Genomic DNA, 26,349 nt, shown 5'->3' on the forward strand with positions numbered 1-26,349 from the left:
CGCAATCTCCACTCACTGCAAGCTCCGCCTCCCGGGTTCACGCCATTCTCCTGCCTCAGCCTCCCGTGTGGCTGGGACTACAGACGCCCGCCACCGCGCCCGGCTAATTTTTGTATTTTTAGTAGAGACGGGGTTTCACCGTGTTAGTCAGGATGGTCTCGATCTCCTGACCTCGTGATCCGCCCATCTCGGCCTCCCAAAGTGCTGGGATTACAGGCGTGAGCCACCGCGCCCGGCCTACAACTATTTTCATTTATTTGTTTATTTAATTTTTTTGTTTGTTTGAGAGTCTCGCTCTGGCACCCCATCTGAAGTACAGTGGCATGATCTCGGCTTACTGCAACCTCTGCCTCCCAGGTTCAAGTGATTCTCCTGCCTCAACCTCCCAAGTAGCTGAGACTACACAGGTGCATGCAACTGCACCCCGCTAATTTTTTGTATTTTTAGTAGAAATGAGGTTTCGCCATGTTGGCCAGGCTGGTCTGAAACTCCTGACCTCAGCTGACCCACCTGCCTCGGCCTCCCAAAGTGCTGGGATTATAGGTGTGAGCCATTGCGCCCAGCTGACACCTGGCTAATTTTTGTATTTCTAGTAGAGATGGGGTTTCACCATGTTGGCCAGCCTGGTTTGGAATTCCTGACCTCAAGTGATCTGCCTGCCTCAGCTTCCCAAAGTGCTGGGATTACAGGAGTGAACCACTGTGCCCAGCTGTGTGAATATAACTTTTAATTACCATGGCTTTATAGCATGCCTTGATATCTAATGGGGTGAATGCTCCTTTATCCTTTTTGTGCAGAAAGAAAAACTATCTTCATTCTTCCAATATAAATTATATAATTTGTATATCAAGTTCCTCAGAAAAATTCTGTTGGGATGAAAACTGAAAGTAAAGTGAGCTTATAGATTAATAGGGGAAGAATTGATAACTGTAAAACATTGAATCTTCTCAACTATAAATCAACTTTATCACTCCATTTATTCAAGAATCCTATCATATCCTTCTACCTAAGTTTGAGTAATTTCCCTATGAAGGTCTTTCATATTTTAATTTTCATTTAATTTAGTTTTTTGAGAAAAGGTCTCACTCTGTCACCCAGGCTAGAGCACAATGGCATGATCTTGGCTTATTGCAGCCTCAGCCTCCTGGGCTCCGGTGATCCTCCTGCCTCAACCTTCCAAATAGCTGAGGTTACAGGTGTGTGCCACCATGCCCAGCTAACTTTGAGATTTTTTTGTAGAGATAGGGTCTCAGTATGTTGTCCAGGCTGGTCTTGAACTTCTGGGCTCAAGCAGTCTTCCTGCTTTAGCCTCCCAAAGTGCTGGGATTTCATGCATGAGCCACTGCATCTGGTCTCCTGCATATTTTTATTAGATTTATTCCTTGGTACTTTCTAGTAGTTTTTGTTGAGTTTTGTGAAATTGATCATTTAAAAAATATTTGCGGCCAGGCGCAGTGGCTCAGGCCTGTAATCCCAGCACTTTGGAAGGCCGTGGCAGGCAGATCATTTGAGGTCAGTAGTTCGAGACCAGCCTGGCCAACATGGTGAGACCCCATCTCTACTAAAAATACAAAAATTAGCTGGGTGTCATGGCGGGCACCTGTAATCCCAGCTACTTGGGAGGCTGAGGCAGGAGAATCACTTGAACCCAGGAGGTGGAGGTTGCGGTGAGCTGAGATCATGCCACCACATTCCAGCCTGGACGACAGGGAGACCCTATCTCAAAAAAAAAAGGAAAAAAAAAAATTGCTTACTCTAATTAGTCACAGCTAGTAGGTAGAAATGTGTGATCCTTGTATGTTGATCTTGTGTTGGGCAACCAAGAGAATCCAACATGGTTCTTGGGTTTGCATCATAAATGATTATATTGTTTGCTAAGAACGCCAATTTTGTCTGTCTGTTCTTATTGATATCTTGTCCAACTGTATGGCAAGGTGCTTCAGGACAGTTTGGCATAATAGGTCCCTATCTCTACCTTGGTCCTGAACGTCATTCACTCAGTAAATATTTATTGAGTACCTACCATATATGCCAGGTACTGTTGTAGCTTCTGGGGATGTAGCAGTGAACAAAACAAAATCTCTCCCCTCATGGGAAGAGATACAAATAACCAAATGTGGTAAGCAGTAACCAGGTAGGCAGTGACAAATAACCAGGAAGGGCAAGAGCAGTATAGTGTCTGCTGCACAGGCAGGGGCAGTGTTGCCGTTGCATTGAGGGTGGTCAGGGAGGGCATCCCTGGTCAGGTGACCTGTGAGCAGTAACCTGAAGAGAGGGAGGGAGGAAGTCTGTAGAGATCTGGGGAGAAGAGAACTTTCCAGGCAGAGGGAGCAGCACCTGACTTATGGACAAGTGCTTGACATGCTCAAGGCTGAGGGAAGCCACCAGCAGGCTGAAGCCATAAGCCAGAGGAGAGGGATGGGAGACGAAGTCAGAGTGGGAGTCAGAGTGGGGGCATCCCAGATCACAGGGGATCTCAGAAGCCCTTTTTTTTTTTTTTTTTTGAGATGGGGTCTCACGCTTTCACCCAGGCTGGAGTGCATTGACACAGTTTTGGCTGACTGTAACCTCCAAGTGCCAGGCCCAAGCAATCCTCCCACTTCAGCCTCCCAAATAGCTGGGACCCCAGGCCCGTCACCGCACCTAGCTGGGAGTTTCACCACAATGCCTAGGCTGGTCTTGAACTCCTGAGCTCAAGTGATCCGCCCATCAGAGGCCATTATTAAAGGCTTGGTTTTACTCCAAGAAGAGCTCATCAGAGAGTTTTGAGTGCTGCAACTTGACATACTTTTTTAAAGGATTAATCTGGCTTCTCTGTTCAGATGAGAACCTCCATATACCTTTCATTGGCACACAAATGGAAGCTGGGAGATGAGTTAGGAGGATTTAACAATCTGGGTGAGAGAGACTTTAATGGAGGAATCAGATTGTGGATATGTTTTGAAGATAGAACAGGATCTCTTGACAGATTAGATATGGGATAAGAGTAAGGGAGCCAAACATGGCTTGGAGTCTGAGCGAGGAAGAGGATGGCGTTGCCACTGAAATGGGGAAAACTATAGGAGATGTCGATCTGGGGGAAAGTGAGGAGTTTGGAACATGTTAAATTTGATATGCTTTGTTAGACATCAGAATAGAGAAGTCAAGCAGGCAGTTGGATATATTAGTCTGGGGATAGGTCCAGTTTGAAGAGTCTATTTGGGAGTCACTAGAGTATAGATTAAGTGAATGAGATGAGAATGCCTAATATGTAGAGAAGACAAGCAGTCTAAGGACTGAGCCCAGAGACATGAACACTTAGCGGTGGGAAGGGAGGAATAAACGCAAGATCAAAGGAAGAGCAATTGGAAGCCACCTGAACATTCATGTTCTCAAGGAGAGAACGTTGTCAGAGGCAGCTGATGGGCTCACCAAGCCAGATCTAGAAAGGTAGAGGTCATTAGATACAAAAAGGGCCATTTTGGTGGAATGGTGATGGTGGAAGCATGGGTAAGGCAGCCTGATAGGAGGAGGATTAAGAGAAGAGAAAACAGGAGAGTAATTGGAGACCACTTACATGGATTTTCCTGCACAAGGAAGCAGAGAAAGGGAGGGACGTAGGGTCAAAGGAGAGAGCTGGTTTGTTGTTGTTGTTGTTGTTTTGAGATAGGGTCTCACTCTGTCACCCAGGCTGAAGTACAGTGGTGCAATCATGGCTCACTGCAGCCTTGAACTCCTGGACTCCACTGATCCTCCCACCCCAGCCTCCCAAGTAGCTGGGAACACAGGGGTGCACCACCACACCTGCCTAATTAAAAAAATTTTTTTTTGTAGAGATGCAGTCTCGCTTTGCTGCCTAGGCTGGTCTCAAACTCCTGGGCTTAAACAGTCCCCCAGTCTCGGCCTCCTAAAGTGTTAGGATTACAGGCATGAGCCACCATGCCTGGCCTTGTTTTGTTTTTTTAATGGAGCAATATAAGCATGTTTATATGTTGTTGAGAATGACCTTGTCAGAGAAAGGGAGCTTATTATGCTGGTGAGAAGGGGCAACTGTTGGGGTTATCCTTAGGTAAGAAGGAATCGAATTAGTGCCCAAGTAGAGAACAGATAGCTTCTCCACAGGGACAGGAGGAAGGCCATGTCTGAGGCGAGGTGAGGTGAGGCAGGCGGGAGCAGACTCAACACCTCAGGGCGAGGAGGTGGGGAGGACGCATAGGACACCTCTGGAGAGCAGATTTGAAACTGGCGTCCAGGAGAGAGGAGGTTCACCAGTCATTCCAAGGCCCACTGAGATTAGGTGTGAAGGCAGAACTGGAATGGGGAAGGGGTGTGTCCATCCAAAAGATGAGCTTGAGTTTACTGTTTAACATTCATTGTATGATGTCTATATCATACCACTTTCTATAAAATGGTTTGTCCATTTCTCCTTAAAATTCTGTCAATTTTTGCTTTATATATTTTTGAAGATATTGGATGGAACAAGTTTAGAATTGTAATATTCCTGGCAGATGTTCACTGATCCATTCTGTTTTTCAGAATCTATGTTTGGGTTTGCCTGAGAGTCATGTTATATGTATTATGACTATTGCAGTAGCAGCCTTCCTTTGATTAGTGTTTGTCTGGTATATCTCTTTCCATCCATTTACTTTTAACCTTTCACTGTCCTTATTAATCATGTCTCTTGTAGTCAGCATATACCTGGGTTTTATGTTTTATCTGGTTTCCTGGTTTTTATTTTAGAAATAGGTAATGTCCATTTTTATGAAGTGATTTTTATATATTTAGGTTTATTCTTACCATGTTATTTTGGGGGATTTGTACTTTTAAAATGTATTTTAATTTATTTATTTAAATAGGGACGGGCTGTCACTATGTTGCCCAGGTTGGTCTCAAACTTCTAGCCTTAAGCAGTCCTCCCACCTGGACCTCCCAAAGTGTTGGGATTACAAGTGTGAGCCACTGCGTCCAGCCTCTTTTTCTGAGGTGTCTTTTTTCCTCTTTCTTCCCTTCTTTTGGATAAACTCCTCTCCCTACTCCTTTTACAAACCCTACTAGTTTTGAGGCTATATTAATTGGGATTACGTTTGCCTACAAATAACACTAAAACATTTCTAAAAAGTGATTTAAAGAAGACTGTTTATTTCATTCTCAAGAATGTCTGAGATGGTGATGGTGGAGCCACAGGCTTTTTTTTCCCTTGCGGTTTGATGCCATTAATTGGCTTTCATTGATAAGATCTTCTCATCTGTCAGAGTGCTGCTGGATCCCAGCATCCTAAGTGCATTCCAGCCAGCAAAAGGAACCAATAGCGAAGGAGAACAAGCTGGCCCACCCACTGCTTCTGCTTCCACCCCTTTGGCCAGAATTTAGACATATAACTATGCATATCTTGCTGCAGGGGAGTCTAGGAAATGTTTGATTCCAGGCCACGTGCCCAGATAAAAATAAAAGGTCCACACAGATCACTTGTTTTTCAGAAGCCTATGCTGTGCTTAGTAGACAGTGTGCACATTATAGAGAGTTGGCATAATGCTAACAACAGAAATCCTTATTCCAATCCTGATCCTAGTATAACTTGTAGGATTCTAGTACTTTGCATGCCATACCTCAGAGTTTTAATTTGACTGTACTGGCTGGGCATGGTGGCTCATGCCTGTAATCCCAGCACTTTGGGAGCCAAGGCGGGTGGATTGCCTGAGCTCAGGAGTTCGAGACCAGCCTGGGCAACGTGGTGAAACTCCATCTTTACTAAAATACAGAAAGTTAGCTGGGCGTGGCAGTGTGCGCCTGTAATCCCAGCTACTTGGAAGGCTAAGACAGGAGAATCGCTTGAACCTGGGAGGCAGAGGTTGCAGTGAGCCCAGATTGCGCCATTGCGTTCCAGTCTGGGCAGCAGAGCTAGATTCCGTCTCAGGGGGAAAAAAAAAAAATTGACAGTACTTTGTCCTGAGAAATTAACACTATGCCTAAAGGCTTGCTGTGTTTTCATTTCCTCTGAATAAAGTTGCTATTAGATATAAAGGGAAAAAAAATCAAAAGTTCTGTGAATGGCTGGGTGCGGTGGCTTATGCCTATAGTCCCAACATTTTGGGAGGCCGAGGCAGGTGGATCACTGGATCCCAAAAGTTCGAGACCAGCCTGGTCAACACAGTGAACCCCCACGAAACACCATGTAAAACACCCCACGTGAAACAACATGCCTGGCTAATTTTGTATTTTGTATCTCTATAAAAAATACAAAAAAGTTATTCAGGCATGGTGGCGTGCGCTTGTAGTCCCAGCTCTTCAGGAGGCTAAGGTGGGAGTATTGCTTGAGCCTGGAGGTGGAGGTTGCAGTGAGCCAAGACTGTGCCACTGCACTCCAGCCTGGGCAACAGAGCAAGACCTTGTCTCAAAAATAAAAAGGTTCTATTTCTGAGGGGGAAGTAGAAAACAAATACTGAGGACGGCTAGCCTATCTGCCCCAGAAATCACTGTATTTGTATGCTTTCTACCCTTTAAAATTTTTATAATTTTTCTTTTTTCCTGATATAATCAATGTTGAAAGAAAAAAGGCTGGGTGTGGTGGTTCACACCTGTAATCCCAGTACTTTGGGAAGCTGAAAGCAGGAGGATTGCTTGAGGCCAGGAGTTCGTGACCAGCCTGGGCAACCTAAGGAGACCCCTATCTCTACAAAAAAAATATATATATATTTTTTGAGACAGGGTCTCCCTCTGTCACCCAGTCTGGACATGAACACTGCTCACTGAAGCCTCAACCCCGTGTTCAAACAATGCTCCTGCCTTAGCCTCCCCAGTAACTGGGACGACAGACACACACCACCATACCCAGCTGTTTTTTTTTTAATTTTCTGTAGACATGGGATTTCACCATATTGCTCAGGCTGGTCTCAAACTACTGGGCTCAAGTGATCCACCCGCCTCAGCCTTCCAAAGTTGCTGAGATTGCAGGAGTGATCCGGTAGTGAGCCCTTCCTGGAAGTATTTAAATTTCAGATTGTTCATTGTTAGTGTAATAGAAACAGTTGATTTTTGTATACTGATTTTGTATCTTGCAACCTTACTGCACTTATTTATTAGGTCTAATATTTCTTGTGGGCCAGGCTCGGTAGCTCACACCTGTAATCCCAGAACTTTGGGAGGCCAAGGTGGGTGGATCACGAGGTCAGGAGTTCAAGACCAACCTGGCCAACATGGTGAAACCCCATCTCTACTAAAAATACAAAAATTAGCTGGGCGTGGTGGCAGGCACTGTAATCCCAGCTACTCAGGAGGCTAAGGCAGAAAATTGCTTGAACCCAGGAGGCAGAGGTTGTAGTGAACCAAGATCACACCACTGTACTCCAGCCTGGGCAACAGAGTGAGACTCTGTCTCAAAATATATATATATATTCATTTATATATATATTTATATATTTCTTGTGGATTCTTTAGGATTTTATTTATTACAAGATGATGTCATCTGAGAATACAGATGTTTTACTTTGTTCTTTCCAATATGTATTGCTTTTATTTGGTATTTTGTCTAATGGCCCTGGCTCCAGGATAATGTTGAATAGAAGTATAAGGACAAACATCCTTCTTTTTCTTATTCCTGCTCTTAGGGGGAAATAATTTGGTCTTTCACCATTAAGTAGGATGCCAGCTGTGGATTATTATGAACGTATTTAACTATGTCTCATGGTTCACATATACAAGGGTTTTCTAAGGTATGTACTGGGATTGGAAATGCTTGTTATAGGATATTTGTTCAGATTTATGAGAAATGCCAAATTGTTCTCCAAAGTGATTATACCAAATACTACTCACTTCAGCACTGTGTGAAGGGACTGAATGTTCTATGTGTTTGATCACTCTTAGTCTATACTCTCCTGGTTAGAATTATTGAATGAAATAATCTTTTTTTACTATCCACTTAGTCGTATGTTTTTTCTTTTTTAATGTAAAATGTGGTGAATTTTATTAATAGATTTTGCTCCTTTCTTGCTTTCTTTTTGGATTGATCAAGTGTTTCCACTTTCCTCATGTGAACTTGAAATTCTTTTAGTAGTCACTCTAGAGATGAGAACCTGCATCCTTGTCTTTGTAGACTAATTCAAACTAGTACTTTTATCACTTCCCAGATCAGGAAAGACGACCTTTGAACACTTTCATTCCCTTCGTTTCCCTTCATGACTTTTGCACTATTGCTGTACTATTTAAGATCTACATATATTCTAAATGCTGCAAGTCATTATTTTATACAATCAATATTTACTTATCTTTACCCATATGTTTACCCATTTTGTTACTTTTCACTTCTTTGTATATTTGTGTGTTTCTACCTACAATTGCTTTCATTCTGTCTAAAGAACTCCCTTTAGTATTATCTAATGCTATTTTATTTCATTTATTTATTTATTTATTTATTTATTTATTTATTTATTTTTTGAGACAGCTCTGCTCTGTTGCCCAGGCTGGAATGCAGTGGCACAATCTCAGCTCACTGTAACCTCCACCTCCCAGGTTCATGCAATTCTCATGCCTCAGCCCTCCTGAGTAGCTGGGATTACAGGTGCCTTCACCATGCCTGGCTAATTTTTGTATTTTAAGTAGAGACGGGGTTTCATCATGTTGGCCAGGCTGGTCTTGAACTCCTGGTGGCCTCAAGTGATCTGCCCACCTCGGCCTCCCAAAGTGCTGGGATTACAGGCATGAAGCACCACGCCCAGCCTTTTCTTTCTTTTTTTAAGACACAGGATCTCGTTCTGTCTCCTAGGCTCCAGTGCAGTAGCGCAATCATACCTCACCACAGCCTCAATCTCCTAGGCTAAAGCAATCCTCCCACCTCAGCCTCCTGAGTAGCTAAACTACAGGCACACACCACCACACCTGATTTAATTGTTTTATTTTTTGTAGAGACGGGGTCTTGTGGCTGGGCACCAAGTTCTCTACTTGGGCACTAATTCGATTCCTTCTCACCTAAGGACAACCCCAACAGTTGCCCCTTTTCTCTCCAGCATAATAAGCTCCCTTTCTCTAACAAAGTCATTCTCAACAACATATAAACATGCTTATATTGCTCCATTAAAAAAACAAAGTCAGGCGCAGTAGCTCATGCTTGTAATCCTACCACTTTGGGAGGCCAAGATGGGGGGACTGTTTAAACCCAGGAGTTTGAGACCAGCCAAGGCAACAAAGTGAGAATGGGTCTCTACAAAAAAAATGTTTTTAAATAGCTGGGTGTGGTGGTTTACCCCTGTGATCTCAGACTCCTTGGCCGTAGGCGATCTTCCCACCTCAGCCTCTCAAAGTGCTGAGATTAGACTGTGCCAGGCCTAAATGTGTCTTTGATTGTCTTCTAATTTCCAGCCTTTTTATTGAAAAGTAAGCTGTCAGTCTTACTGCTGCTCTTCTGAAGATTAATTTTATCCCCTCTATCTGCTTTTGAGATTTTCTCCTTGTGTTTTAGTTGTACAAGTTTTACTATGAGATCTAGGTATGATCTTCCTTTTATTTTTCCTGCTTGATATTCACAGGGCTTCTTGAATCTTGAACTATAGTATCTTTCATGAATTTCAGAGAAGTCCTGGCCATTCCTTACTCAAATTTCTGCTCCATTATATTTCTTCTCTAATTGTGGACTCTAGTTACACATATGTTTGACCGACTGTCTTGTCTCTTTATTGTTTTATTTTTTACCTTTAGGCCTCAGTCTGGATATTTCCTACCAGATTATTTTATAGTTCAGCTATGACTAATCTGTTAAACCCTTCTGTTGGCCAGGTGTGGTGGCTAAGCCTGTAATCCCAGCACTTTGGGAGGCTGAGGCAGGCAGATCCTGAGGTCAGGAGTTCGAGACCAGCCTGGCCAACAGGGTGAAACCCCGTCTCTACTAAAAATACAAAAATTAACCAGGCGTGGTGGTGGCCACTTGTAGTCCTGTACTCAGGAGGCTGAGACATGCAGATCACCTGAGGTCAGCAGTTCGAGACCAGCCTGGCCAACGGTGAAACCCCGTCTCTACTAAAAATACAAAAATTAGCCAGGCGTGGTGGCGGCCACCTGTCATCCCACCTACTCGGAGGGCTGAGGCAGAAGAATTGCTTGAACCTGGGAGGCAGAGGTTACAGTGAGCTGAGAAAGTACCACTGCACTGCAGCCTGGGCAACAGAACAAGACTCCATCTCAAAAAAAATAAATAAATAATTTTTTAAAACCATCTGTTACATTCTTAACTTCAGTAATATACTACTTCTAGACTTTTTGTTCGATACTTTTTTTTTTTGTTCGATACTTTTTTGATAAATTCTGATTCTCTGCTGATCTTCATCTGTTTTCTTGTATATGTATTTATTTAGTTATTTTAAAGCCCTTGTCCAGTAACTCTGTAGGTCTCTGTAGGTCCAGACCCTGTAGGTCTCTTTCTTATTTTTTCTCTTTTGGTGTATAATTATTTCATCATATCTCCTGGTGTGCCTGTTAATTTTTATTCAGTGTCGGAAGCTACATTTGAAAACTAGAGGTAATTTGAGGCTCAGGATGATTTTCTGCCCTTTGAGAACTTTCGCTTCTTACAGGTAATTAGTGTATGGTGAGATCAGTTTAATCAGAATGGTATTGAGGTGATTCAGAGCTGGGTGCTTGTGACAGCTCATCTATTTCTAGTTGGCAGCGTTCACACGTCAGGGGGTCACAGTGGTAGCCAGTGGTGTTTTCCAAGCCCCTCCTTCATGGCAGACTGAGCTGCAGTTTCCCTCTGTCTCATACCTCAAGACTATTGGAAGCTTTGCTCAGCCTAATGTACTTTCCAGGTGCTATCTGCCTCGATAGCCCTGAATTCCAGATTTTGTCTCTGTTCCCATGAAATTGCCACAAGCTCTGCTCAGCTTCTTATAAATTGGGAGATGCCTTATGGGCCCCCAGCTCACAGATGATACATAATATCAGACTTGACTATATCTTATTTCTCATTGGGATCTTGACCTCTCAAATTCTGGTTGTGCTGGTAGTTTTTCTTTTCTTTTTTTTTCCTTTTTTTTTTTTTTTTTTTTTGAGACAGTCTCGCTCTGTCACCCAGGCTGGAGTGCAGTGGCACAATCTCGGCTCACTGCGGCCTCCGCCTCCTGGGTTCAAGCAGTTCTCCTGCCTCAGCCTCCCAAGTAGCTGGGACTGCAGGCGCCCACCACCATGCCCGGTTAATTTTTGTATTTTTAGTAGAGACAGGGTTTCAATGTGTTGGCCATGTTGGTCTCGAACTCCTGACCTCAGGTGATCTGCCCACCTCAGCCTCCCGAAGCGCTGAGATTACAGGTGTGAGCCACCGTGCCCGGCCTGGTAGTTTCTTAATGTTTTGAAAATGAGGTTTGTTGTTACTGATTTTTTTTAAATTTTTTGGTGGTGGGAGAGGTCAGCTTGTCTGACACTCACTGGTTTGTCTTAGCCAGAATCAGAAGTGATCACAATTGTCAATGTTGAATCAGTCTTGCATTCCCAGAATAAACCCAGCTGAATTTATGATATATTATCATTTTAGTACACTGCCAAGTTTGGTTTATTATGTGATTTAATAATTTTGTCTTTGTTCATGAGACATTGGCTTATAATCTTTCGTTTCTATCCTTGTCCTGTTGTAGTATTAAGGTTCTCTAGCTTCATAAAATCAGTATGGGACGTTTCCTCTTCTCATAGTCTCTGAAGGAACTTAACAGGATTTTGTCAGGCGCAGTGGCCCACACCTGTAATCCCAGCACTTTGGGAGGCCGAGGTGGACAGATCACCTGAGGTCAGGAGTTCAAGACTAGCCTGGCCAACATGGTGAAACCCCATTTCTACAAAAATACAAAAATTAGCTGGGCATGATGGCGGGTGCTTGTAATCCCAGCTACTCTCAGGAGGCTGAGGCGGGAGAATTGCTTGAACCCGGGAGGCAGAGGTTGCAGTGAGCTGAGATCCTGCCACTTCACTCCAGCCTGGGTGACACAACAAGACTCGGTCTCAAAAAAAAAAAAAAAAAAGAAAAGAAAAACAGGATTTTATTTCCTGGTTTTTTATAACTCTCGTTTTGAGTATCTTTTCTAGTATAGCTATATCACATGATCCTTTTTTCCGTCCTAATCATTATTTGCATCTGTCTTCTTTTTATCTTGATCAGTCTGACAGGGTTTGTTAATTTTATTAACCCTCTATTATTTTGATTAATTTCTCATCCCTTTGGGTTAATTGTATTATTCCCTTACTAATATCTTAAATTGGAAGCTAATTTATTTTTTCAGCCTGTCCAAATTTTATATAAGCTTTGAGCCTGTGCATTTCTCTTTACTACTTTAGCTGTATTTGACAAGGTCTGCAACTTCCACTGTTATTTCTTTGACTACTGGGTTATTTAGACGTGTAAGTCTTTGTTTTATATTGGAGTTTATTAGTTAATGTTTTCATTACTGGTTTCTAGCCTATTTATATTAATGTCAAAAAACATGATCTGGTGGCTCATGCCCACAATCCTAGCACTTTGAAAGGCTGAGGCAGGAGGATCAGTTCAGCCTAGAAGTTCAGGACCAGCCTGGGAAACACAGTAGGACCTCTTCTCTATTAAAAAAAAAAAAAATTAGGCCAGGCGCGGTGGCTTACGCCTATAATCCCAGCACTTTGGGAGGCCAAGGCAGGCGGATCACCAGGTCAGGAGTTCGAGACTAGCCTTGCCAACATAGTGAAATCCCGTCTCTACTAAAAATACAAAAATTAGCCGGGTGTGGTGGCGCATGCCTGTAGTCTCAGCTACTTGACTTAGGAGGCTGAGGCAGGAGAATCACTTAAACCCAGGAGGCAGAGGTTGCAGCAAGCCGAGATTGCGCCACTGCACACCAGCACGGACAACAGTGCGAGACTCTGTCTCAAAAAAAAAAAAAAAAAAAAAAAATTAGCTGGGCATGGTGGCGCACACCTGTCCTAGCTACACAGGAAGCTAAGGCAGGAAGATTGCTCACATGCAGAAGGTCAAGGCTGCAGTGAGCTATGATGGCACCACTGCACTCCAGCCTGGGTGACAAGACGGAGACCCTATCTCAAAAACAAAACACATGATCTGCATGATACCCAGTTCTTTGAAATTTATTGTATATTTTATGGCCAAGACTGGTCATTTTTAGCAAATGTTCCATGTGTGAGAAGTACATTTTATATGGGGTTTAGCGTTTTCTCTGTGCATGTGTGTGCGTGCATGCGTGCGTGTACACACAGATGTTTTTTAGTCGGGGTCTGTTCATCTATTGACAGACACCTGGGTTGTTTCCACCTTGTGGTTACTGTGAATCAAACTGCTATAAACATTGGCGTACAAATATCTGTTTCAGTCTGTTTTCCATTCTTTTGGGTTTATACCCAGAAGTGGAATTGGTTGATGATGTGGCAGATCTATGTCTCGCTTTCTGAGGAGCCACTCAGCTATTTTTCACAGCAGCTGCATCATTTTACATTCCCACTAGTAATGCACAGGGTTTCAGTTTCTCCACATCTTTGCAACACTTGCTTCCACTTTTCTTGATAGCTTTTGAGTTGTTTTTTTTTTTTTTTTTGGAGACAGGGTTTCACTCTGTTGCCCAGGCTGTAGTACAATAGTGCCATCATAGCTCACTACAGCCTTGACCTTCTGGGCTCAAGCAATCCTCCCATCTCAGCCTCCTGTGTAGCTGGGACTACAGGTGTGCACCACCATGCCCAGTTTTTTGTTTTTGGTAGAGAAGAGGTCTCACTGTGTTGCCCAGTCTGGTCCTGAACTCCCAGGCTCAAGTGATACTCCACCTTGGCCTCCTAAAGTTCTGGGATTACAGGCAGGGGCCTTGATAGCTATCTTAATGGGTATGAAGTATTATGGTTTTGATGTGCAGTTCCCTGATGACTAATGCTGTTGAGATGTTGAGCATATTTACTGAACATCTGTCTATCATTGGAGAGATGTCCTTGTATATTTGAAAACTGGGTTATCTTTTTGTTGTTCAGTTGTAGGGAATTCTTATATACATATATTCTTGGTATTAAACCCTCATCAGATACATGATTTGCAGATATTTTCTCCCATTCTGTGGGTTGTCTTCATTTCTTCATATTGTCTTTTTTTCTGTGAGACAGAGTCTCGCTCTGTTGCCCAGGCTGGAGTGCAGTGGCACAATCTCAGCTCACTGCAACCTCCACCTCCCAGGTTGAAGTGATTCTCCTGCCTCAGCACCCCCGAGTAGCTGGGACTAATAGGCATGAGTCACCAGCCCAGCTAATGTTTGTATTGTTAGTAGAGACAGGGTTTCACCATGTTGGCCAGGCTGGTCTCGAACTCCTGACCTCAAGTGATCCACCCACCTCAGTCTCTAAAAAGGCTGTGATTACAAGTGTGAGCCACTGCGCCCAGCTTTTTTCTTCATAGCGTCCTTCAATCCATAAAAAGTTTTCCATTTTAATGAAGTCCAGTTTTTCTGCTTTTTTTTCCTTCCTTCCTTTGCTTATGCTTTTGGTGTCTTAAGAAACCATTGCAAAATCCAAGGTCATGAAGATTTGGTCTTATGTTTTCATCTGAGAGTTTGTTTGTTTGTTTGAGACCGAGTCTCGCTCCATCACCCAAGCCGGAGTGCAGTAGCGCAATCTCGGCTCACTGCAACCTCTGCCTCCCAGGTTCAAGCGATTCTCCTGCCTCAGACTCCCAATGCTGGGATTACAGGTGCCCGTCAACAAGCCCGGCTAATTTTTGTATTTTTAGTAGAGATGGGGTTTCGCCATGTTGACCAGGCTGGTCTCGAACTCCTAACCTCAGGTGATCCACCTGCCATTTATCGAAGTGACCTCTCCCCATCACATTCTTTTTTTTTTTTTTTTTTTTTAGACAGAGTCTTACTCTGTTGCAGTAGTGCAATCTTAGCTCACTGCAACCTCCACCACCTGGGTTTAAGTGATCCTCCTGCCTCAGCCTCCCCAGTAGCTGGGATTACAAGCATGTGCAACTACACCCAGCCAATTTTTGCATTTCAGCTAATTTTTGCATTTTTAGTAGAGACGGGGTTTTGCCATGTTGACCAGGCTGGTCTTGAACTCCTTACCTCAAGTGACCCACCTGCCTCAGCTTCCCAAAGTGCTAGGATTGCAGGCATGAGCCACTGTGCCTGGCATTTTTTTTTTTTTTCTAACCTTCCACACTACACCAATGTATCCACATTCTTTTTCGTTTTTTTATTTTCTTGAGACAGGGTCTTGGCACAATCATAGCTCTCTGCCACCTCAAACTCCCAGTCTCGTGGGGTCCTCCTGCCTCAGCCTTCCAAGTAGCTGGTTCTACCCCTGCACGACCTGGCTATTTTAAAAAATATTTTTTAAGACATGAGGGTCTAGCTTTATTGCCCAGGCTTGCCTCCAATTCTTGGGCTTAAGCAGTCCTCCCTCTTTGACCTCCCAAAGTGCTGGGATGACAGGCATGGGCCACTGCACCCACCCCACATTCTTTTTGGGTTTTTTTTTTTTTTGAGATGGAGTTTTGTGCTTTTGTTGCCCAGGCTGGAGCACGGTGGCACGATCTTGGCTCACTGCAACCTCTGCTTCCCAGGTTCAAGCAATTCTGCCTCAGCCTCCCAAGTAGCTGGGATTACAGGTGACTACCACCACACTCGGCTAGTATTTGTATTTTTAGTAGAGATGAGATTTCACCATGTTGGCCAGGCTGGTCTCAAACTCCTGACCTCAGATGACCTGCCCACCTCGGCCTCCCAAAGTGCTGGGATTCCACATTCATTCTTGAATAATACTTTCTCTAATGTAGAAATGTAAATTATACCTTTATCTGAATACTTTGAATATATTGTTTTACTGTTTTCATCCATTATGGTTGAGAGTTTGCTGTTAAACTCATTCCTTTGGCAGCAATTTTTCCTCGCCCTTTATTTTTTAAAATAAAAATTAATATGTAGGCCAGGCGCTGTGGCTCACACCTGTAATTCCAGTCCTTTTGGAGGCCAAGGCAGGAGGATCACTTGAGCCCAGGAGTTTGAGACAGACCTGGCTAACATAGTGAGATTTCATTCCTATAAGAAATACAAAAAAAATTAGGCAAGGCACTCCTGTGGCTCACACTTGTAATCCCAGGACTTTGGGAGGCCAAGGCAGGCAGATCACCTGAGGTCAGGAGTTTGAGACCAGCCTGGTCAACATTGTGAAATGCCATTTCTACTAAAAATACAAAAATTAGCTGGCTGTGGTGGCACATGCCAGTAATCCCAGCTACTCGGGAGGCTGAGGCAGGAGAATCATTTGAACCCGGGAGGCAGAGGTTGCGTGAGCCAAGATGGTGACACTGCACTCTAGCCTGGGCGACACAGTAAGACTCTGTCTCAAAAAGCAAAAAAAAAAAAAAAAAAAAAATAGCTGGGTCTGATGGCATGTGCATCTATAGTCCCAGTTACTTGGGAGCCCAGGAGGTTGAGGCTGCAGTGAGCTATGATGGCACCACTGCACTCCAGCCTGGACAACAGAGCAAGAGATTTTCTCAAATAAAAAATTTAAAAAGTTAATATTTGCATTATAGGAAACTGAGAAACACAAGAAGAACAAAGTCATCCACAATCACAGCTGTTTACAGTTTGACATGTTCTTCTAGGTCCTGTATGTATTTAGACACAACATCCAGTTTTATGGGATTGAGATCGTACTTTCCTCCCTCTTTCACTGCCTTTTAAGAGCTTTCTTTGTATTACTATAAGTAAGTATAGATTTTGCTTAGGATTCATTTGACTTCCTGGCTCTGAGGGCTGGAGCAATTTCTGGGGGAAAAAGAAAAAAAAAAAAAAATTTTTTTTTTTCTGAGACAGTCTCACTCTGTCACCCAGGCAGAAGTGCAGTGGCACCATCTCGGCTCACTGGAACCTCTGCCTTCCAGGTTCAAATGATTCTTCTGCCTCAGCCTCCTGAGTAGCTGGGATTATAGTCATGTGCCACCACACCTGGCTATTTTTTGTATTTTTAACAGAGACGGAGTTTTACCATGTTGCCCAGGTTGCTCTTGAACTCCTGGCCTCGAGTATCTGCCTGCCTTGGCCTTTGCCTTTCAAAGTGCTGGGATTACAGGCCTGAGCCTCCACATTGATAACCATGATCCCTCTGATTTCTCCCATCTCTCTGTCCCCTTTTAGAACTCTGATAGATGCATGTTCTTTCTCTTCCATGTCTCTGAATCTCTTTTTAGTAGGTTGTCTTTTTAAATACTTAGTCCCTACTTCTCTTTGTAAAAAGATAAGGTAACCCAGGTACAATCTTATAATTTTTTAGGAAAGACTCCCTTTTATTCCCATACTTTAAGCCAGGCACAGGTCCCCACTGTCTACCCTGGGGGGCTTATTTTATTCCCCCCAGCTTAACTATTCGTTTAAAATAAATGTTTTGTTCTGTTCATGGGGCAGCTGAAGCACTTTGTACCTGGAGCCTTTCAGCCCTCCTCTCCCTGTAGGGCTCTGCTACTCAGGACAAGTCCTCAGCAGGGTTGAACCTCTGTGCGACCTCCAGTGTGGCCTTGTTTCTATGATGGCCTGATTTTCCTCCTGCTATAGTTCCAGAGCCCCTGTTTTATCTCCTTCCATTGTCTTACTATCTCTGCTTTGACTTATTTTACATATTCATGGATAAATGTTACAATTTTCATCTATTCCCTGGCAACAATTTCTGGTAAGTATTCATGTGTCATTTGCTGTTCCTGTAATATCTTTAACTCCCTTTTAGTCAGTTCCCTTTTAATTAGTAATTTCTTAATGAGGCGAATTCTTCCTTGATGAGCTCTTGTAAGTAGATCATTGTGAGATCGGGGCCAGGACTGTGTCCCAGGCCAGCAGGAATCATATGTGGGAATAGGGTGGGAATGGGTGCCTGGGAGAGTTCTCTCAGGCTTTTCTTCTCCACAGGCAACTACAGGGCTGCTCACAATGCAGGGCCTCCCCAGCCCTGTCATTCTCCTTGCTGCCGGCTAGGTTCAGGAAAGCTCTTGCTGCAGTCCACACTCTTTTTTATTTTTGAGACAGGGTCTTGCTTTGTCATCCAGGCTGGAGGAATGCAGTGGTACCATCATAGCTCACTGCAGCCTTGAAACCCTGGGTTCAAGCAATCAGAGAGACAGGGTTTCACTTTGTTGCCCAGGCTGTCTTGAACTCCTGGGCTCAAGTGATCCTCCTGCCTCAAGCCTCCTAAAGTACTGGGATTATAGGTGTGAGCCACCATGCCCAAGCCTCCTTTTTTAATTTCAAGTAAGTAAGTTTAATTTCAAATAAAATTGGGTGTGCTACTTTTTGTTTGGTTTTTGAGATGGAGTCTTACTCTGCCACCCAAGCTGGAGTGTAGTGGGCGTAATCTTGGCTCACTGCAACCTCCGCCTCCCAGGTTCAGATTCTCCTGTCTCGGCCTCCTGAATAGCTGGGATTACAGGCATGGGCCACCACGCCTGAATAATTTTTGTATTTTTAGTAGAGACAGGGTTCTACCATGTTGGCCAGGCTGGTCTCGAACCCCTGATCTTGTGATCCACCCACCTCAGCCTCCCCCTTCTTGTTTACTTTGTTTGCTTTTCAGTGATTTCTAAGGGGGTTGGGGATGGGTAGCATTGTCTTTATGCCAGCACCTTTTTTGTGTGTGGTGGGGGCAAGGTCTCACTTTGTCACTCAGGCTGGAGTGCAATGCTGTCATCACAGCTCACTGCAGCCTCAATCTACCTGGTTCCAGTGATCCTCCCAAGTAGCTGGGGCTATAGGCACATGCTACCATGTCTGGCTAATTTTTGTATTTTCTGTAGAGATGGGCTTTTACCACGTGGCCTAGGCCTCTCAAAGTGCCCGGCTGTGCCAGTACTTTATGATTTTTTGAGGCAGGGGGCCTCACTCTGTCACCCAGGCTGGAGTACAGTGGCATGGTCCAAGCTCACCACAGCCTCTGCCTCCCAGGTGGCTGGGACCACAAATGCACCCCAGCGTGCCCAGCTAATTTTTTCTGTTTTTGTCGGGGACCTCCTGCCTCCCTAAGTACTGGGATTACAGGCATGAGCCACTATGCCTGGCTGATGCCAGCACTTTAAAACTGGAAGTCACAAGACAAGATCAACCTTGTATTCCTGGGTTAAATACTTATCAATTAGGATGTTTATTTTTTTACAATTCTTCTGATAGATCCTATTTGTTTATACTTTAAGACTCCTACATTTATGTTAGTGAAAGTGGTCCATTCTTGGCATGTCCTATCTGCTGTCAGAGTTCCTAAAACAAGTTGCATCATTTTCCATGTTTATTTAATCTCTGGAACAGAATATATAAAAAGGGGATTTCCTGTTCCTTGAAAGTTTTTAATACCTCAGCTGTAAAACTTAGACCTAGTTCCTTTTCTGAGAAGAGTTCTGCTTCAGTTTCTTAAAAATATTTGAGTCTAATCAAATTTTCTTTTTCTTTTTCTTTTTTTTTAAAGATTGAGTCTCGCTCTGTCACCCAGGCTGGAGTGCAGTGGCACGATCTCGGCTCACTGTAACCTCTGCCCCCTGGGTTCAAATGATTCTCCTGCCTCAGCCGCCTGAGTAGCTGGGATTACAGGCACCTGCCATTATGCCCAGCTAATTTTTGTGTATTTGTAGAGATGGGGTTCCATCATGCTGCCCAGGCTGGTCTTTAACTCCCGACCTCAGGTGATCCCCCTCAGTCTCCCAAAGTGCTGGGATTATAAGCGTGAGCCGCTGTACCCGGCCTCTCTTTCTTAAGACCTTCTTATGTTTTTCTGGAAAATGTTTTACATTTATACTCAGTTTTCATATTTCTTTTTTTTTTTTTTTTTTTTTTTTGAGACGGAGTCTCGCTCTGCCGCCCAGGCTGGAGTGCAGTGGCCGGATCTCAGCTCACTGCAAGCTCCGCCTCCCGGGTTCACGCCATTCCCCTGCCTCCGCCTCCCGAGTAGCTGGGACTACAGGCGCCCGCCACCTCGCCCGGCTAGTTTTTTGTATTTTTTAGTAGAGACGGGGTTTCACCGTGTTAGCCAGGATGGTCTCGATCTCCTGACCTCGTGATCCGCCCGTCTCGGCCTCCCAAAGTGCTGGGATTACAGGCTTGAGCCACCGCGCCCGGCCAGTTTTCATATTTCTTGCCATAAAATATCCTCAGGAAATGGGATGGGGTTCACTTTATATTGTTTATGTTTTTCTCAATGAGAATGGACTAATGTGTAGGTAAAATGAAGACCACCACCATCATGAAATAATGAGTTCTACCCTAAGGGAGTGCGGGGGGAGAAAGCATGATGCCGTCCCCACAAATGCTGTGCTGTGCTAAATCAGTCTTCCCACCCTCTGCTTCTCAGTCTTAGGAAAAGTCCTCAGTGCAGTGGGCAGTGCCCAGCTACTGATGTCCCAGAAATTCCAGCAGTTCCGGGGCCTCTGTGAGCAAAACTTGGTGAGTGTGATTCTTCTTCCTCCACAGCAGGGCTTCCAGCCTTTGGCTGCCCACTACACTCTGCCAGCCCCGCGAAGCCTCTGTGCCCTCCTCTGTAACAAACAGTGCGGCTTCCTCATGGGGTTGGAAGGACAGTGGCAATGTGTGTCAGTGTCTAGCACAAGAAAGGGGGCGAGAGCGCATGCCTGTAGTCCCAGCTACTTGGGAGGCTGAGGCAGGAGAATCGCTTGAACCCGGGAGGTGGAGGTTGTGGTGAGCTGAGATCGCGCCACTGCACTCCAGCCTGGGCAATGAGCAAAAACTCCGTCTCAAAAATTATATATATATATGTATATTTTTTCTGTATCTAAGAAGACATTCAAGGTAAGAACTAAAGAAATACCACTGCTGGGATTGGTGGCTTGGCTTTCTCCCTCCCTCTTACCTGTTAGGAGGGCTGGCCCTGCTGGGGTCAAAAGCAAAGTCCTGGGCTGTTCTGCCTGTGGGAATCTGTGTGCTCCCAGCGGGATGCAGTGGAGAATGTTTGTCTCCAAGACCTGCAGAGACCTGGGGGTTGCATTGTCATGGAACAGAGTGACACGAGGGAGACAACACGGATTCCGTGATCTTCCCCACCTGGGAGTGAATGGGGCAATCGGTGTCACACACACCATGGCCAAAAACTTGTATTTCTTCCTTGCAAAACAACTGTCTGCTTGGCATACATTAGGGACAGGAGTGCTTTCCTCACCACAGCCTTATAGGCTATCCCCAAGGATCTCCACCACTAAGGCTGGTGCTGACCAGAAGTGGCTTAGATTCATTCATACAGATACTGACCCAGACACTAGGCCTCAAGAGCCCCCTCGGGTGCTGGTGGGGCCAGAGGAAACATGCTTCAGCAGGGCGCGGGGCGGGGGAAGCGGAGACGGCGGGGGAAGCGGAGATGGCGGGGTCGGAGACGGGGAGGTCGGGTGAGCAGGACAAGCCTCTGCTGAGCCTGCCCCACTGATCCCCATCTGGCCCACAGAACCCTGATGCCAACCCACGCCCCACAGCCCAGGACCTGGCAGGGTTCTGGGACCTGCTACAGCTGTCCATCGAGGACATCAGCATGAAGTTCGATGAACTCTACCACCTCAAGGCCAACAGCTGGCAGCTGGTGGAGACCCCCGAGAAGAGGAAGGTGAGCATGGAGCAGTGCGGAGGGGAAGTCCAGGGACAAATTCCTGGTCGGCAATAACGCTGCCCACATCGGTCAGTGCTGCTTGGCTCCCTTCTCCGTGTGTCGTCTTTGAGCTGGGGGCTCACGTCCATCACTGCGTGGGGTCCATGCTTGGCACTTGTCTAGCATGCCGCTTGCTCCGTATAATTGAGGCTGCCCCTGAAGCATGTGTCCTGCCCTGCATGTCCAGAAAAGGGGGTCCTGGGAGAGGCACGCCCACAGCCTCAGTCACATTATAACAGAGGAGGTAGCAAAGTGGTCCCTTGTCCTGGGGCCCTGCTGCCAGGAGTCCTGGGGTCTGGAGCCAGTTCTGTGACTTCTTGGTAGCCAGCCTCTTCCCTGAGGCCTCTTTCTGCAAACCAACAGAACCAGTGACCCCTATTGAACCATGGCCCTGTCTGCTCCCCTAGAATAGCCTGTAAAATGGGACCCGAGGCCCTAAATTTAAGTCTCTGACTGTACTCTGGCTAGCTCCTGCCTGAGTCTCAAGCTCCTGGTGGTTCAACATGAGGGTGGACACGGGGATCTGCCCATCCTGCTGCTCAAGCACCTTCGGAGTCTAGGCTTGCTTTCCGTTCCTGTGCCTTGTGCTCTTCCCACTGTCATCACTTCTCGTGGCTTCCTGATTCCAAGTGTGTGTTGCTTGTGCCCGATGCGGGGAAGCTGGGGTGGAGACTCCAGCTGCCAGCATATGGTGGGGGTAGCGCCACACACAACGTGGCACCTTTATTTTATTTTTGTTCCCTCCTCACTGTCTCACTAAAGGAAGAGAAGAAACCACCCCCTCCGGTCCCGAAGAAGCCAGCCAAATCCAAGCCGGCAGTGAGCCGCGACAAGGCCTCAGACGCCAGCGACAAGCAGCGCCAGGAGGCCCGCAAGAGACTCCTGGCGGCGAAGCGGGCAGCTTCTGTGCGGCAGAACTCAGCCACCGAGAGTGCAGACAGCATCGAGATTTATGTCCCGGAGGCCCAGACCAGGCTCTGAGACCGTGCAGGAGGAAAGAAATGATTTTAAATCATTAAAACCACAAAAACTAAGTGCGAATGGAACAGAGTTTTCTCAACCTTTGCTATGATTATTCTGTCTAGAGACCCTGAGCCAACTTTCAAATTGACGCATACAAGGGCTCACATTTGGCTTTTTTGGGTCCCTCCCAGCTTTAGGTTATGAAAATTTTACTCACAAAAAAAAAAAATCAACAAAAATCACGAAACTAGAAAACTTTTTTTTCCTCTTGCTGGCCGTGGTGGACTAGATAGATGGACGTCGGCAACTCCCGGCCCAGCCTCCAGACTGCGGTCTTTTTACTCCTTCTATCTGACGAGAACTCACACTAGCTTGTTTACAAGACGACGACAGTCCAAGGGCAGCCTTGGGCACCTGCCATGTTCCCTCCTCCTTTCCCCGGCTACCCCCCGCTCTGACCTTGGATTTTCATTCTTATGTTTTTCTCTTTTCCCTTCAGAGCTCACACAGTGGTCACCATTGTGGCAAGCGGCTTTCTGGGTCTCAGCCCTCTCTGCGGTTTGAGGGCCCAGAGGACAGAGAGATGGACACGCGTCCCCTCCCTCCCCCGCCAAGTGCTCACACACAACCTCACATGCGCGCACACACACGCAGATGGAGGCGCCTCACTGGGAGGTGCCCCGCCAGCCCTGGGCAGTGTCAGGCAGGACTCACCACTGAGCAGATGAGGGAGGTTTTAGTCTTGGAGGGGGAAATGAGACGTAGCCACAGTTACCACACTCCAGACTCCCGCCTTTTTATTCTCTCCAGCCCCTTCTTCCTTCAGCAAAATCTAGGACTCAGAGTGGCTTCCAAGGGGCTGTCCTCAGCCGCGCCTGTGTCTGGTGCCCGAGGGGCGGGCGGCGGTGTCTGTATGTATGTGTACATATGCACATAGACCTTAGAGTGTATATTTAACAAACGCCCATCTGCTCACCCATGCCCACCCAGCGCCGCCGCCGCTGGCTCTCGGGGCACCTGGCAGGAGGCGGGTGTGTGAATAGCATATATTTTTACACGTACTATATCTAGGTGTGTGTACAAGTGTGTGTAAAAATACATACCTTGTGTGTAAGCAGCCCTCTTTTATTTTTGGTCTCCACCCCCTCCCCCCTACGCCCAAGGGCCCATCTGCCCAGCCTCTGAGTTTTCAATTTTTTTTTTTTACCCCAATTATCCTTCTCTCTCTCCTGCCCCCCAATCCCACTCCCATGGTGTCACGAGCCCTGAGCTGCAATAGCCTGGGCCTGCAGGGCGGGGTGGGGGAGGGCAGGGGCTCAGCCCCGAAGCCAGCTCAGTACCCGAGGGGCTGCTCTACGCTGTGTATGCGCCTCTCTGGCATCCGAGACATCCTCTTGGCTGGCGCTTGCTGCAGGGGGGACTCCCCCAGGTGAACCAAGGGCCTGCTCCGGGGCCCATTTCCAGCTTGGCCGCCGTCTGTGACCTTGGGCAAGTCACTTGACCTCTGTGTGCCTCAACTTCCTCCTCTGTAAAACGGGGACAGTCCCTGCCCCTCCCTACCTCACAGGCATGTTGTGAGAATAAATGAGGTAACGTGTACCAAGGGCTTGTGGCATTATTGCAGGGGGATGAGCAGAGTGGGCCCAGGAAACTGAGCCAGACCCCCCCCAAAAGGCAAGCTCTGTGGAGACAGCCTGATGCGAGTGCCAGCCAGGATGCCAGCTGTCACATGCCAGCTCTGTGATCTGGGACAGGAAGACGGGGCTGACAGTCCCTTCTCCCGAAAATGAGTGTGCACTTACCAGCTTCCTGTTTGAAATAAACCCTTGAAAGATAGACGCTATCACAGAAGCAAGGATAGGCTGATAAAGACCACCCTAGAGGACAGTTTACACTCCCCACAGATCCACAGTCTGCACATTCTCCAGGGCGTGGTACTCAGTATCCCCCTGCCTTGCGGCTGCTGCCACTCTGTCGGGTGCAAGCCCTGAGTGCATCTCCAGAGCACCTCTACAGGCCCAGTGCTGGGGCAGAGCTCACTCTGGTGAGGGAGACATACTGAACGTGACAGACAAGGTCAAGTCAACGACAGGTGGTGAAAAACAAGACACAGCAGAATGAGGCTGCAGGACCCCGCAGGGCGACTGCCAAACCCAACCTGGGAAGGAGTGTTCTGGTAGAGACTGGAAGGATGAGTGGGTAGCCAGCTTTGGGGGAGGGAACGGCACGCAGTCCACACAGAAGCAGGAGGTGCCGAGCCCTGGTGGTAGGAACATGCCTTTTTTTTTTTTTTTTGGAGACAGTCTTTGTCACCCAGGCTGGAGCACAGTGGTGTAATCTTGGTTCACTGCAACCCCTGCCTCCTGGGTTTCCAGGGTTCAAGCAATTCTCCTGCCTCAGCCTCCTGAGTAGCTGGGATTACAGGCGCCTGCCATCATGCCTGGCTAATTTTTGTATTTTTAGTAGAGATGGGGTTTCACCCTGTTGGCCAGGCTGGTCTTGAACTCCTGACCTCAGGATCAGCCCCCATTGGCCTCCCAAAGTGCTGGGATTACAGGCGTGAGCCACCGCACTGGGCCAGAACATGCCTTTTAGGAAGTTCTCTGGCCAGGCTCTGGAGCCACAGATTCCTGGTCTCCTCCCTTGGCCCAACCCAGCCAAGAAGCTCATGACCTCAGGCCCAGTGGATGCACAGACCCTGCCTTCCCAGCAGCTTTGTTCAGGCTGCCCTGCCCTCCCCAGAGAGGTCCCTGGGAGCCCATCCCAACTGTGGCCAGACCCCAATACACCTGTTAGTGGTGACGGAGCATCTGGTGACCACAGGTGGCTCAGATTAACTCTGGGGCTGGCACCTTCCCAGACCTACCCCTACCCTGAAACCCAGCTGGCGGTGACTTGAAGGGTAAGTGAAGAGGTTTCCGGTTGCATCAGGCATTGAAGCAGAAGTTCAGGGGTGCAGCCAGCAGCCAGCTCTCCCGGATGGGCCATGGGGATTGGGGATGGACCCTAAGCCTTTCAGAGCCTGCTTCTCCTGTGGCAGGGGAAGGGACTTGAGGGTTAGATTAGGGTCTCAGGAGGGATCCTGCACTCTCTATTAAGCACAAGATGGGGTAGGGGTGTCTGATGTACAGAATCTGGACCCCCACGCCCAGCCCTCCTGGCACAGCAGTAGAGAAGATGCCCCCTCCACTGAACGAACAGTATAATAATGAACACATATCCGGCGGCCAGAATCACCGACTACCGATATTTCGCTCATAAGGGCATTATCCCTCTCGGATACATACACATCGTTTTCCCTGCGAGCCATCTAAGAGTCAGTGGCATACACTGATATTTCACTGCAAAACACATCACGCAACTCCCAGGCACAAAGACGTTCCTGCACAACCACAACACCATCACCACCCTCAAACTTAAGAAAGGAATGTTCCAGGGAGCCCCTCCTTTACCCAGGAGAACACTCAGTGCACATATTAATATGGCCTAAAGCACAGTCCATACGCCAGGTGCCCTCACAACCTTGTCCCTTACACCTTTTCCCTTTTATCCATCCAGGATCCCATTAAGGATCAGTCACTGCTTTCAGTTACCATGTCTGTCTGGTTTTTTTTCTTTCTTTTTTAGACAGGGTCTCACTCTGCCGCCCAGGCCGAAGTGCAGTGAGTGGTGTGATCATGGCTCACTGCAGCCTCAACCAACTGGGCTCAATCAATCCTCCTGCCTCAGCTTCCCAAGTAGCTGGGACCACAGGTACATGCCACCATGCCCAGCTAATTTTAA

The 26,349-nt window shown here is 46.5% G+C and overlaps 1 protein-coding gene and 1 long non-coding RNA gene across 11 annotated transcripts in view; one reads left to right on the top strand and one right to left on the bottom strand.

The window, feature by feature from the left end:
* DLGAP4 (DLG associated protein 4) overlaps positions 1–24,165 on the top strand; it is a 230,765-nt gene extending 206,600 nt beyond the window's left edge. For all 8 annotated transcript variants that reach the window (XM_007964068.3, XM_007964089.3, XM_073009472.1 and 5 more), the window contains 3 exons: positions 20,305–20,396; positions 21,406–21,561; positions 22,366–24,165. In XM_007964068.3, the coding sequence (XP_007962259.2) occupies positions 20,305–20,396; positions 21,406–21,561; positions 22,366–22,584 (467 nt within the window). In that variant the 3' untranslated portion in view covers positions 22,585–24,165. The remainder of the gene's footprint in view (positions 1–20,304; positions 20,397–21,405; positions 21,562–22,365) is intronic.
* Positions 1–26,349, bottom strand: part of LOC119622625 (uncharacterized) — a 79,459-nt gene that overhangs the window by 3,576 nt on the left and 49,534 nt on the right. For 2 of the 3 annotated variants that reach the window (XR_005239232.2, XR_012090475.1), the window contains one exon: positions 21,556–21,952. The exons of the other annotated variant lie outside the window; for it this stretch is intronic. This is a non-coding gene — a long non-coding RNA (uncharacterized lncRNA). Of the gene's footprint in view, positions 1–21,555; positions 21,953–26,349 lie in introns of those variants that run through there. 3 annotated transcript variants of the gene reach the window in all.

The sequence above is a fragment of the Chlorocebus sabaeus genome, chromosome 2, assembly GCF_047675955.1.
Source record: "Chlorocebus sabaeus isolate Y175 chromosome 2, mChlSab1.0.hap1, whole genome shotgun sequence".
Taxonomy (NCBI): Eukaryota; Metazoa; Chordata; class Mammalia; order Primates; family Cercopithecidae; genus Chlorocebus; species Chlorocebus sabaeus.